At 32.4% G+C, this 15,782-nt stretch overlaps 1 protein-coding gene across 1 annotated transcript; it reads left to right on the forward strand.

The window, feature by feature from the left end:
• The first annotated feature begins 134 nt into the window (after positions 1–134).
• On the forward strand, positions 135–1,732 carry LOC134233191 (toll-like receptor 4). Its single transcript, XM_062715177.1, has one exon. It carries the CDS (start codon positions 135–137, stop codon positions 1,620–1,622), a length of 1,488 nt encoding a protein of 495 aa, XP_062571161.1. The 3' UTR covers positions 1,623–1,732.
• Positions 1,733–15,782: the final 14,050 nt, after the last annotated feature.

The raw sequence follows: 15,782 nt of genomic DNA on the forward strand, positions 1-15,782 counted from the left end.
CGCAGCATGCAGGCCATCTTGGTTATGTACAGGATACCTGTAACGATGACCCAGAGCCATATTGTGCCTCCACAAATAACCCCGATATCGAAATAACCCTAGGTAGTGCCCATGTTAATTCAAAGGATCTCAGCATGAGAACCAAAGGTAGAAGAAGTAGCGAGATTTTAAATTCAAGTGATGTCATGTCACGTGAAATTGAAAACCAAAGTAAATATAACATGGAGGATCTGTGTCTTCTTCATAATGAACGGATCTTTTTCCCTGTACCGATAGGACTAGAAGTTATTTACTTCAATAATAGTAATCAACGATTCAAAATATTTGAATTATGTTTCTCGATTAACAACATAACCCATGTTTATCTCCAAGACAATGCTTTTTATTCATGGGATGGTCCAGTTCATAATCTAAATTCCATAAAAGTTCTCAATCTTTCCAATAACCTTTGTTCTCATGTCTCAGAAAATTTTTTCCAATATGCAGGAAGTTTGATAGAATTATATCTTGGAAATAATATCCTTGGATTTAGCTTAGCATCGGATATGAAAGGTTTAATATTCAGAAATTTGAGGAAACTTGAAATGTTGGATTTGAAAGAAAACCGAATTTCGACACTACCAAAGATTGTGTTTCAAAATCTAGTGAATCTAAAGTACTTAGATTTAAGCAAAAATTTTCTTAAAACATGGGAGATTAACACCAGTTACATGAAAATTGTTTATTCCATAGAACTATCGAACAATGAAATAACGTCTCTTTCTGACGGAGATATGAAAGCCTTTGACAGAATGGGATCGACAAAAAATTTAACAATGAACTTTCTGAAAAATTCTTTTATATGTACATGTAGAACAATCAACTTTATGAAATGGATGGAAGAAAGAAATAAAACCAAGAAAATAAATTTCTTGCATTTTAACAATTACAATTGCACTGAAGATGCAGAACACAACGGAAAAGTCTTAAAATTTGATAAAATTAAATTACATATTTTAAATTTACAAAGAGAATGCCGTTCGTTTTCTACAATCATTTTTGTAACAACTGGAACGCTGGTTTGCTTTCTAGTCATACTTTGTACTGGTCTTGCCTATAGATATAGGTGGAAACTTCGGTATTTTTATTATATGACAAAAAGCCGCTACCATCAGTACAAATCATTGCGAAGTGAAAATCTTCCCCTTAACCAGTATGATGCATTTGTTTCCTATGCTGATGAGGACAGATCCTTTGTCCTGAGAATGATAAAAGAATTAGAAGAAGAGGAAGGCATAAAATTATGTATTCATCAGCGCGATTTTGTACCAGGATTCGACATCGCTGAGAACATTATAACTGCTGTTAACAAAAGTAGAAAAACAATTATTCTCCTCTCTCCTAATTTCATCAAGTCCAGCTGGTGTATGTACGAGTTACATATTGCCAAAATGGAAGAAATTTACAGCAGGAATGATGAAAATGTGATTTTTCTTATCCTTTATGAAACTTTGCCTTTGAAGGATATTCCTCTTACTTTAATGGATTTGATTAATCAGAAGACATACATAGAGTTTCCAAATGATGATCATGAGTTTAGTGATGATGTGTTTTGGAGTACGCTAAAGGGATCTTTCCAATAAAATTGCTTAAACTAAATCTTCTTCAACAGCCCTTGCATTTTCGAACATAATTTTAAAAAGTTAAAATTACGGAGTTGCTATCTTCTAATTTGGTGTTTGCGACCGTTAATGCTGATATAACGGTCGCAATTTTTTTCCTTTCTTGTAGAAGTTTTTAGAATAATTTCTGCTTCATAGGAAAATAAAAAGATGTCTGCTAATACGGGACACAATAATTTCCAATTATAATTCCAACAAACGGTAGGAAGACCTGGTCTCGAAAGATTACAATGTACCCGGTATAAAATATTGTTAAAGAGGAAACACAGCTTTCTTTTGAATCAAGAATACAGTGTACTTGCATAATGATATGTAAAATCTAAATGAATTTCATTTAAGAAATTGTTTAAAATTGGAGTTTTATGAATAGACTTACTTTTACATTTGACAGTCGACTTTTACATTTTAGTTATTTTAGTTTGCCTCTGTTTAAATTGTAGAAGTCAGTTGTTGATTGTAAAAGTAGGTCTCTTCATAAAACTTAAGTATCAAGTACAGGACATGAACATTTACGACTTTCTGTTTTTGTGGCATTTTTGTTTATTTATAGTGAGGATTTTGTAAATGATATAAAGAAAAGGTAAAAGACATAGAATAGTGAGGGAATAAAAAATAAGAGTATTTTGATGTTTAGTTTTGAGATACTCACTTTTCCGAAGTTATTTAGAATGCATTTAAAAGAAAATATTAATTCATATAAACATAACATTGTTTGAAAATGAATAAACTTTTTGTAAGATGTAGCATAAGTAAAAAATAATTGTTCCTTAGCTCCATCACAGAATAATTTCAAAAATTTTCCCCAAAATTTCATTTTTGCCCAAGAAAGGATCAAGTATCATTTTTTTTTTTTTTTCAAATCGATTTTACTTACAATTAAGTATGTTAAATCTACAATCATTCTGGTTATTTTGAAACAAGAGTGAATAAAAATTTCACCTGAAATGTGTCAATAGTTCGTATTCTTTATAATTTTGAGGAATTCTCCTCTATCAGCGAATTTTTAGACCTTATGAAGGCAAAATTCGGCCTGGTTTTTGACCGCATGTTCTTTATGAATAAAGATATTAAATAGAATAGACAAGTCTTAGTACATTAGAAAGATATGTATTTTCCATATGTTTTGAACAATTTTTCATTTGAATTGTTTAATTTTTTGTTCCAAATTTTCCATTTGCATTCTATAATTCCTTATTTGTATTGTAAAATGTACTGTATAAGTGGACATTTTTAACGAGACGCAAATTTCGTGATTTGTCCTTAAAAACTGGTAATTTATTTTTAGCGAGATGTTGTTTCAGCGATTTTAAAATTCATATTAAAGGAGCTTTTACAAATGAAATCAATTTTAGCGATCTAGGCATCCTCCCTAATAATGCCAAAATAAAATCCTCGCTAAATATTCTACTTATACGGTATTATTTGTATTCGTTGTTGTTGTTTTTTTTTTATTTGCAGTGTATTCGAGGGATTATTTTTATTATAATTTATCTTGTTTTATTTTTTATTATAATTAATATAGAATTTTTTTTTTATTATTTTTATTTATTTACCTTAATCATAAGTATTACTGATTATTTCTATTTTTATCATTATTTTGTACTACACGTATGTGTTTGTGGTTTAAGTGCAAAGTTAGGTTGTAGAGTAATTTATTCAATTGTAAAGAGGGTCAACATGGACATGTATTCCCTTTGTTTATAAACTGTAACACATAGATCAAGCACGGTAACCATAAATACATTCATTCATTTGGACATATAAGATATTTCCTATCAAATGAATATAGCCGGTCAAGGCATAAAGACTTAGATATGTCAGAAAATAAGATATTAATTAATTTACTCATAAAACAATGGTCGCGTGTGGTCCGAATGAATTTTCATCACATCAGTGCCAAAAAGCGACAAGTTGTGAAAATGCCATGGAAACCGGTTCTGAGGTATAAAACGGCCGTGCGGGCCCTGAAAACCTCAGTTGCGGTTTCTTGTTAATAAAACATCTTAACTTTTATACAACTTGTCTTCTTTTAAGGTACGTATGTTTTAATTGTATAAATATCTATATAAGTATATTCATTATTTTAGAATCTATGTAATGCTAAAATTTGTTTATTTGAAAATGCTTTGTCAAATTATTATGAAACAGAATTTTGTACAAAAAAGAAAAAGTTTAAATGTTCATAATTGTTACTTATTAATGTTTTTATTTTCAGAATGTTTTGTTAAATTATTACTTTGATTTTTATTATATAGGGTTGCGGTTTCTTGTGAATAAAACATCTTAACTTTTATACAACTTCAATTACAGAGGCTGAAGTCAGGTTATATAGCCATCCCTCAGCCAAGCGAGAGCCCAGCTCACACAAAATAAAATATATGCATTTTAGTTATAATATTTTCTTCAAATGGAAAAGAGAGACAATTGCAGCGTTGGCCATGCCATAAAAATATACAATTAATCAAATTTTTGTAATGCTGGGCTGAAAAATTGTGGATTTGCATTTATTCTGTGATTGAAATGCATTTAAAATTGTCTTACGGAAAACAACATACAAAGCTCCTTTTCAAGCATTAAATTGTCCTGGTACTTTTGTAGTAATACCTCAATTAGCATACGGCATCAGTCAGAAAAATACTTAGTTTTGTTCATAATGGAGAAGACGAGCTAGATCATACAATATTTTAAACATAACATATAGGGGCACAATTTTTCCTTTTCACATATAGGTAGATTTCGATAAAATACAGCGAACCGTTAAAGGAGAAAAAATATGCCTCGTTGCACTCACATACAATGTATATAAAAGAGCCTATCTGCAATAATGTAGCTCCCTCCGATTTTTTATGGTACCGGTATTTTCTAGCGGGGGCTACAATTCCACATCATCTTCCTAATGGTGCAAATATTTTTTTAAATGAGGGCGACTGCAGGCATAATATTGTTTTACAAACAGCGTGACAGTTTGCCTCATGGGGCGTGCTAAAATTTTGTGTGTTGGTTATCATTTTGCTCATCGATTGGATGAATGAAATCAATACTAATTTGCATATGAAACTCGGAATACAACATTTAGCCTGATAATACTGACCAATCACATTGAGTGATTGTTTACCAGTACAGCATTTGTAGTCAGCAGCAATGCGTGGTCAGTCAAAGCCCATTTTCTGTCTTCAAAAAAGCATGCATGTATTATATTTGTTGTGATTTGGCCGGATGGGTTTTTAAATACGTATAAGAAAATTTAAAGAATGGAATTAGTAAGGCTACTCAGCTTCTGTTGTACTATACATGTACGTTGCTCTATCAATATTATCATCATTAGGAAGTAAAACTTGCTTTGTCCATTCACGTGTTATTGTTGTTTATTCAATGCGATTGGTCAGTATTGTCAGGGGTATTGCTGTGTGCTGTGTTTCATATGCAAAGTATTATTGATTCCTCTAATCGATGAGTGAAATGTTTTAAAATCAGGCATACGAAATTTCAGCACGCCCTATCAAGCAAACTGTCACGCTGTTTGTAAAACAATAATACTTCTAAAAAAAACGGAATTTTTATTCACTGACAACAGCATAGGCCCTTAAACACGAAAACCACTCTGATAGCCTAAAATAAAGAATAATTCGTTAAAACGTCCAAATCTTGCCCCTCGATAATTTACAAAAAATATGATAAAGATTTTCTACATACCTTTTCGTCAATTTTGCCATCAAACATTGTAGTTTATTTATTTCAATTTCAATTTTTAATTCCATGCACTGTAATAAAGTATTTATCTGATTAATATAGTAGGGGTACGTTGTTTACATCGATTTCTCGTAGACTTTAGGCCACACCCCCATTTTGCAAGCTATTTTTTTTATTTGAGCGCATGGATGTTTCAAATTGCCGTAATTACGGTCACTGTAAAGAGATAAACTAGTCATTTATATCCGTGAAAGAAATTGAAACAATGTTGCGCTCATATCTTATTTTCCAAAATGGTGCAAAATCACGGATACTTGTCTCTATAGTAAATGCACCTTGTTTACAAATTTCAACCTGCCTTTGATCTCATGAATAACAAAGCACTGAACACGTGACTCAAATCTATTCACTTTCGCACTTTTATCACACCTATGCCACATTGTGTACAGGTGTCAGTGAGCTAGCGATGGTCAAATCATTTTCAGATAATTACTTGAAAATTAGGGGTAAAATTCTTAATTAAGACTTATGTAAAATTTGTTTAATTGTTATTAAATACTATTTCAGTCGATTTAATTTTTTGTTTGATTAATTCGGTACCCTTTGTTCCCAAATATACATCGGCTGATACTTTTGTGTTAAACAATAAACTATATTCAAATAAAATATATCGACTCTACGTTTATTGACTCTTGAAAGATAGAATTTTTTTTTTTATTTTAGTTAAAACTTTCATTAATTTCACAGATAGTCATTTGAAAAAAAAAAAAGAATTCATCATATCTTTAGAAAATAAACTGTTTGTTACATGTGCACTAAGCATACTTTCAGTTGAGAAACATGGAGGGGAAGAAATTGAAATAGGGAGCTCTAAAAAGACCCAAGTATGCAAAACTTTTTACATCGGCACAAAAATGTAAAGTATTCTATGTTCGCAGGTATTTTCCTATTTTCAAAGCATGATTTTTAAAAGCAAGAAAATGCACTTGCATGGTCCTTTTACATGTCCGATCAATTTACGAATTTAGTGAAAAAAGGAAAAGGATATTAAAGTATTTTGAAGTGACTTATCATTTATCTTACTACGGAGAGAGAGAGTTTGTTAAAATCAAAAAGTACATCAGTGAATTTCAACAATTATTGAATTCATGTATGAAGAATGTCATATTAACGTGTCCGGCAAGAATAAATAGAATTTAGTTCAAAGCAATAAAAATGTAATCTCGACTGTACAAAATACACCAAAGTTTCATTATCCATGAGCAATGATACTGACATTCTTAATTTTCACTTACTTAACGATTTATTTTTTGTACATAAAGTGTATTTTTTTATCATAACTCAACCGCCTACATGTTTCTGTTGTAGCACTCGTGTTTTAAAATCAAAAATATGCTTTAAAATAAAATCTTATTAAACACGTTATCAAAAAGTTCGTGGACTGAGGCTATAAAATAAGTACTGTTTCATCTTTCCTGTCTCAATGGTTCTTGAGAAGAAGATTTTTCCTAGATATTCCTTTGTAAGATTTTGATCGGCCATTTTGACCCCACCCTACCCCCGGAGTTCATGATTTGAACAAACTTGAATTTACACTATCTGAGGATGATTCCAAATGAGTTTCATCTTTCCTTGCCCAGTGGTTCTTGAGATGAAGATTTTAAAAGATTTTTCCTATGTATTCCTATGTAAAACTTTGATCGGCCATTTTGGCCCCACCCTACCCCCGGGGGTCATGATTTGAACAAACTTGAATTTACACTACCTGAAGATGATTCCACATGAGATTCATCTTTCCTGGCCAAGTGTTTCTTGAGAAGACGATTTTAAAGTTTTTTTTCCTAGATATTCCTTTGTAAAACTTTGATCTGCCATTTTGGCCCCACCCTACCCCAGGGGTCATACTTTGAACAAACTTGAATCTACCCTACCTGAAGATGATTTCATATGAGTATCATCTTTCCTGGCCCAGTGATTCTTGAGAAGAAGATTTTTAAAGACTTTTCCTATATATTTCTAAGTAAAACTTTGATAGGCCATTTTGGCCCCGACCTACCCCCGGGGGTCATGATTTGAACAAACTTGAATCTACACTACCTGAGGATGATTCTACATGAGTTTCATTGTTATTGGCCTAGTAGTTCTTGAGAAGAAGATTTTTTTTAAAATGCCATTAATTTTTCTTTAATTCATAATTATCTCCCCTTGTAAAAGGGCGTGGCCCTTCATTTGAACAAACTTGTATTCCCTTTACCCAAGGATACTCTGTAGCAAATTTGGTTAAAATTGGCCCAGTGGTTCTTGAGAAGAAGATGAAAATGTGAAACGTTTACGACAACGACAGACAACGGACAAATTTTGATCAGAAAAGCTCACTTGAGCCTTTGGCTCAGGTGAGCTGATAACAAAAAGTGAAGAAATGGTGAAAATTTAAGCCTGATACGTTTATTATTTGCCAAATTATTACAAAATGAAAACGACATTATAGGATCACCCGGCGCTGTCGGTGTTTATTTTCATTACGTCCGATTACGCCATTGTTTTTTCAATGTCCGCTTTTTCTACTGTACGTAATCTCCATATCTTTCTTCTACTTCATACACTTTTTTGATGAGATTCCCTATAGCTGAGTAAGGACTTATATCCGTCTTGTTTATATTACTTTACAATGTTGAACAGTGGCCTTCAATTAATATAATATTCCAAATGGATTAATACACTGGGAGAGATCCTCGCTTGATTGTGCCAGCATATTTTGCCTTTGGGAGTTCAATATCTACAAGAGATGAGCAACGTCATTTATTGACGTGATTGATTTTTCACACCTTGACTGCAAATCGACATTAACTGTGTATCCCTTTTCTCTATCTATTTTCTATCTTGACATTAAAAGAAAAGTACTCAGGATGCATGCTAATTTTCTGTAGCCAGTTTCAACATATTTAGGTCTTTGCCAGTTTTTTCAGGGGCAAAACTTTATAGAGTGTTGGAAACTGACCCCCCTTTTTTGACGTCATTTTCAAGGCCTCATTTGTTTGGACATCACCTTTAAAATTTAAAATAAAATTTCATAGAACTTCCAGAGTGAAGCAAAAATTTCATATTTTATGGAACAATTGTGTCCCGAAACATACCTGAATTTTTTGGATGTCAAATGTTTATATCGAAAGAGTTTTTCTCAGGTACAAATAGGTCGCAAAAACGTCGTGTTCAAGGTTGCGCCGCCTAGACATACCATTGCTTATCAGAACATTACTAATTTATTTAGAAAATAAAATTGATAATTTATGGTTTATTCTTAAGATAGAAAAGATGAGGCTAACTAGATTTTTAAAAATTCATTGATGTGCCTAAAGCGGTTTTAATTTTATGACGCTAGTCCACGAACTTTTGATAACCCCTCGTAAATGTAATAACCTTAAACAGATTAATTATTTTCATTAATGCCCTGTTCACACGGAGAGTTAAATTCGAATTAAACGTATAGTTACTGCGAATAAGCTTTGCTTAGCGTTCACACGAAGGATTTAATGCGAATAAGTTTAATTCGAATTAATTTACTGCGCAAACTAAATTACTTCGCATAAGCTCCGGGTGAACGTTAAGCGAAGCTAATTCGAATTAAATTTTGACACATGCGTAAGGCCAGAATTTAGTCGCAGGACACGTGTAGGTGGTTATATATAGGTATATGTATTATAATTGGTTCAACAATTGAGGGAACGTATGTCAATGAATACCTGTAGCCACTACATGATGTATCAAAAGACGCCTCTGCATACATGACGTGATTTACAAATGATGTCATAAAAGACTTACTGACGCCTGACTGTAGAAGAAAAATTTTAATTCGCATTAGTTGACTTCGCATTAGCTGTCATGTGACCGCATTTTAATTTGCATTAATTTGATTCGCATTAGTTTACTTCGCATTAATTTACTGTGAATTAAACTCGTCGTGTGAACAGGGCATAGAAGTTTTTTAAACGTATGAAAAATAGAGTATCCTGTGTTATACACTCTATTTACAGATTCCATTGTAATAAACGAATTTTTATAGTAAATCATTTAAAATATATATAGTTAGTTAAGTAGAAAAAAAAACTTGCCATATTTTAATGAAGAATCTTTGCTTATATATTTTCGGTCGAAATAAGAGTACGTGTCAGTTATTCATAAAACTAAAATAGTACGTCTCGAACAACGCTAATCGCACCTTAATCGCACGCTTGATAGACGCCCCGCCTTCTCATTCAAATAATACAATGACCTACATAGCTGTAATGGCTAAGCCGGGTTTTTACAGTGAAATACATGATATTATTTAATTCATATATCAAGTATATTTTGAAAGTCTCTTTCCCAAAAAAGCTTTTATGAGTATCCATACAGACTATGCTTAAAGATTTTAGCTAAAATATGACAATGTTATGATTCGAAAAGATAAAATTCTGCATTTTAGAAGGGGCGAGAAGCTGAGTTATGAAGATTCATTGTTTGATCTGCTTGTTTACCAGTCGCGCTCATCAGAAGCCATGCAAGTTCTCGCGTGATGCATCAAGACTTCGCTTGAAAATTAGTCTGGTCCGATTTATAGAAAAAAATACTTCTAACGGCAAATAATTATTATTTGGTCCAGCATAGTTTTTAAACCTAATTCGAGTATGCTAAATCCAAAAAAATATGCTGGCCTTCATGAAAATGGCGTTAAAGGGGTCAAAATGGCGATTCAAAATGGCGGACATCCAATTTTTCTAATTTTCTCTAAATGTCGTTAAAAATGGAGAAATAATGAGTGATTATCTTACTGAGAGTAATAAAACTATATAAAAAAAAATATATAATACAATGCTAACATTATTAGTTTAACTCTGAAAATTTAGCCGTTTTTACACTTAATTCGAATTTTCTCTGATTTATTTGTCTATTGTTTCTTTATTCTTCTTTGTTCAGGACTTTACATTTGCAAATACCCATACACTGCAGATTTGTATTTTTTCCTCTACATCTCACAGTTCTACAATTATATGATGGTGCAGCTGTAAGTTTAAAGTCAAAATGGCGATTCAAAATGGCGGATATTCCTTTTTTTCAAATTATTTCTTAATGTCTTTTACATAGGAGAAATGATTTGTGTATATCTTATTTGAGCGAATACAATTAACTTATGTAATATTCCAATAGAACACTATTATGAACACTTTAAAATGGAAAATTTAGTCGTTTAAATTTAAATGTGTTAATTAGCTCATAATTCAAAATGACGTCATATTCACTCGAATTTCGAATTCTCGAAAATGCTCAAACTGCTTTATTTTGAAAATAAATTACAGTTTGTTTTTATATATATATATATATATATATATATATATATATATATATATATATATATATATATATATATATATATATATATATATATATATATATAATTATATTATATTGATTATTCCATTGAATATGAACAAACAAAAAATATCAGAAAAGATTCATGTTTTTCTGGAAATAGTTAAAACAAACTTAAGAGTTTCCAAATTTTCCCCCTCGCGTTTGACCGTGTTCCAAAGCCTTTGAGCCCCTGTCCACCTAAAATCACTCCTGAATCCAGTCTTTATCAACTCGCTTTTCTACCTCAACATCCCTCAGCACACCATCAAATATAACTGAGGAAATTCATTTCCGATTTCATCGAATACATTGTTCTAGCTTTTTAGCACTTATAAGAACTTAGTATTATCCCCTAACATCTTCTATTCCAGCTTTATTTTATATGTTTTACTCTGTCTTCGGAATTTTGGTATTTTCAACAGTCAAGTAAAACAGTGCCCTGTGTCAAGGATGACAGCCCACTTGGCACGTAAAAGATCTTTTCTCTGAAGTTCGAAAAAGAGTATGCTCACAGGGGGCCACCAAAGAAACCTAAATCCTCCAAAAAAAGATTATTTAAACTGATAGTCCGCCGAAACATGGCTGAAAAATAACCGACTCGGCGTTAAACAATATTCAATCAATCGACACTCAAGGAAAAATACATTTATCTTCAAATGTTAAAAGTCTATTTTGTTTTCCAAAACCTTATGCAAGAGGTACTGTAAGCATTTAGCTCACTAAATGATACCCCCGTCACCCATATGAATACCTATGAATACACAGTGTCCATGTTTTGCTATGTGAAACCCAAAATATGTGTTGGATCAAAAAGTAAAAGAGGAGGTGCACAATGGCAATATGTAATAAAGGTTCTGTGAAAGTTCATCAAATTTCATTCAGTGGTCTAAGACGAATTGCGGATAAGAGACAGGTACCCCAAAGCGTAAAAGACGGACGGACATACCGACTACTCTATACCCTCCCGCTTTTCAATTGGGGGGAGGGGGTAATAAAAAAAATCTCTGATATTCAAGACTTTTAGCTCTTTATTTCGTGACCGCGTATAGATTTGTTTTCTTTTTGGGTCGAAAGGTCATTCTATTAGCAAGAAAATTCTCAAACTTCATCATCTGGAATCACATTGTGTGCATATTTTGGTGAGAAAAGTTGTAAAATTATGCAATTCAAGAGCGCCTGCAGATTCCTCGTGATTCCTATCACTTACAAGCTTTCGTACAATAGACATAACCCATTCTTGACTTCGATCTACCGGTAGTCAACACTTCTCTTGACAACAAAATTTTCTTGAACACTCCAAGAACTTGACAAGGCAACTTGATCCACACTTCTTCGTTAGGATAGTGTAAAGTTGTATCAAGAATTGAGGAAGGATTGAACACAAACATTTTCTTTTTTCAGATTTTGTAAATTTAATTTTTTAAAAAATTTATATACACTGTTCAATACAAAATTGGTGGAGGAGGACCGTTCACAGCATGAAATATTTATGAATGCAGTTGAATTTTTGACTGAGAATAACAAAATGCAAATGTAGGGACACAGAATCGAAGCTGGACAATCAAAAAAATTATGGTTTACGTATATTATACTGATAATTCTTAATGAATATGTTTATGTTTGGATATTACATTGTATAATATATTCAGATTTATATGATGTAACAATTACTAGCCCTCTAACTGCTCGTGGTTCATCGTTTTAAATATCATACTAAGTTATGTTGCACTAGATCTTCCACATGAACATAAATATTTTTTTCTACACTGGACTAAAATAAGATCAAGAACTAGAAACGATCTCGTTGCGAGCAACGAGAGGTCTTCCGTCCGATTCTGAAAAAAAAAATAACTCGTAAAGTCGAGCTGAGAAGTGATTAAAAATTTTGGTCACAAATTGAATCCAGGTCGCCAGCGTGAAAATCCAATCCGCTTTTTTCCCTTTTTATCCCCAACGCATTAACCATTACGCTATTGGGAGTACTGCTCTAAATAAACTTGTGTATACTTTTGCTACAGTACACCTGTCTAAGAATTATAAAAGACGGGCCATTATTCATAATTTCGCGCCAAACGCCACGTTAAATCTTCGCGCCTTTTCTTTGGACTGATCTATTAAATAGGTGTGATAGCTTCAATGAAATTAAGAAAAAAGTACGTTCTCATAGCCTGCATTTCGAGGTTTAGAAAATATATTTAACACATTGTACACATTCTATAGAAAAGTAACACAAAAGCACTGAAATGACTGTAATTTATTTTTTTTTTATTTCCCGTCTCAGAAGTGAACTATGCCGATTAGTTACACTTTCATAAAAAGGTTGAAATGTTTCCCCGAAAAACATGCCTGGCTCTACGACAGTCAAGGAATCAGATACCATTCATGTTCAATAACTTGATTCAGATCTTTGAGAAAAGAATGTTAATATAAACTCCATTAGACGGTCTTATTAAAATGGTTTTCTTATTTTTGTTTTTTCTATTCGTTTAATATCACACAAGTGTGCATGGGAAAAATAGTGGTTCTACGTTTTATACTTACTATGTATATGCATCGATATTGTTTCTTGAAAAACTATAACTTATAACTATGATTTAAGATATGTTTTTCTGTTTTGCAAAACAAATGATAATAGGTATCTCTCATTTGCACATTTAGTCTTTTCTTTTTCTACTTTGAGAACCATCCAAAACCAGTTACAGAGGACGTTTGAGAAGACACTGGAATAAATCTTTAGTTTGACACAGAATTGTAACGTAATTACTACGTGATCTATTAACGCGCAAACCATTAAGCTATTGGGAGCACTGCTCTAGATATACTTGTGTATACATTTGCAACAGTACACCTGTCTAAGAATTATAAAAGGCGGGCCACTGTTGATAATTTCGCGCCAAACGTCACGAGTAAATATTCACGCCTTTTCTTTGGACTGATCTATTAAATAAGTGTGATAGCTTCAATGAAATTAAATAAATGAAACGTTCTTATCGCCTTTATGACATGAGATGATACCAAATAAATACTACTACTACTACTTTATTTTATTTCAACGTTAAGAAGGTATATTTAACACATTGTACACATTACATATCGTATCTAGCCCAGTTACATTAAAGCTGTGAAATGGAAATAAAGTTTTAAGATTGACACGTAATTACAACGTACTACTACGTGAAAGTCCAAGTAGTCTTTTCTATTTCATGTATCCTTATGTCAGAATCGTTTAATCAAACGCTCAGCTGCCTCCATAAACCCCTACTCGCGAAATGGCGGAGTCAACAGAGACAGCCGCCATCTTGGGCCCGCTTCAGATTTTCAAATATTAATATCTAGCGTTCAGATTAACCAATATTCAAACAACTTATATAGTAAGCTTATATAGAAGGGTCTCTATTAATATTCCAAAAATCAATGAAAGATAATGGGAAACAAAAAAGTTAGAAAATAAGCTTTTTTCAATTCGCATCTCCTAACGACAGGAAGTATTGACGACGAACAAAAGGTCGCGTCCTGGATAGTATCTATCACGATCTATAATCCCTGAAAGTTTCACCCTGATATCTTTTACCGTTCTTGAGATTAACTGCAGACAAAATTGCATTTTAAAATCAGAAAATTGTCCTTAACTTGGCACCAGAGAAAAATTTCTAAAAAATCTCTCGGACAAAATAACCTCACATAACAACACATTGTTCCTGCAAATTTCATGAAAATCCATCCAGTAGTCTTCGAGAAATCGCGTGCACAAAATTAGATGGTCAGAAAAATAATAATAACTAGATACGATCTCGTTGCGAGCAACGAGAGGTCTTCCGTCCGATTCCCCCCAAAAAAACGAAAATTCGAGGTTTAAAAGTGAAAAGAAATATTGCACACAAGGGGGATTGAATCCAAGTGGCGAGCATGAAAATCCAATTCGCTAAATATTACGCTATTCGGACCTCTGCTCTTAATCTTTTTGTATATATCTCTGTATAACAGTGCTTTTGTCTTAGAATTATGGAAGGCTAGTCACTATTCATAATTTTGCGCCAAACGCCACGAGTTAAACTTCGCGCCTTTTTTTGGAATGTTCTATTGTGATAGCTTCAACGAAATAAAAAAAAACATTCATATAGCCTAAACTTCGACGATTAGAAAGCATATTTAACACATTTTACAATGCCATATAGTATGTAAGCTAGTAACACTAAAGCAGTGAAACGGCTATGAATTTTATCTTCTTTTTTTGTTTTCAAATTTCCTGTTTATCGCCAAAGTAAACTATCCCGATTAGTTAAACATTCATAATGAGATTGAAACGTATCGCCGAAAAACATGGCTCCCCTTACGACGATCAAGGAATTTGATACCATTTGTGCTGAAAAACTTGAATAAGATCTTTGAGACAATAATCTTAATATAAAATCCATGAAGCAATCTTTAAAAAAGAAATGGTTATCTTATTTTGTCTTTTCTATTAGTTTAATATGGCACAAATGTGCATGGGAAAAAAGTGGGTAAGTTTTATACTTACTGTATTCATTGACATTCTTTCTTGAAAAACTTACTTATAACGATTATTAAAAATCTGTTTTTTTCCGTGGTGCAAATTAGAAGATATTAGGTATCGAATTTCATTTGCACATTTAGTCTTTTCTTTTTCTACTTTGAGAACCAGCCAAAACCAATTATAGAATACGTTTAGGAAGAACTTCGTTTGACACAGAATTGCAACGTAACTACGACGTGACAATCCAAGTATTCCTTTACATTTCATTTCTCCTTATGTTACTTTCGTTCAAGCAAACGCTCGGCTGCCTCAGTAAACCCCTATTGCGAAATGTCGGAGTTGACAGAGAGAGCGGCCATCTTGGATCCGCTTCAGATTTTAAAATACTAATATCTACAGTTAAACTTTATCAATATTCAAACAAATTCTATAGTTAGCATTATAAAAAAGGTTTCTATTAACATACCAAAAAGAAATGAAAAATATTGAAAAACAAAAAAAGTAGAAAATTTGGACTTTTTAAATTGTCTTCCGGTAGCGACTGGAAG

The sequence above is a fragment of the Saccostrea cucullata genome, unplaced genomic scaffold (genome assembly GCF_032062105.1).
Source record: "Saccostrea cucullata isolate Sc308-1 unplaced genomic scaffold, CSIRO_AGI_Scuc_v1 ctg14289, whole genome shotgun sequence".
NCBI classification, from domain to species: domain Eukaryota; kingdom Metazoa; phylum Mollusca; class Bivalvia; order Ostreida; family Ostreidae; genus Saccostrea; species Saccostrea cuccullata.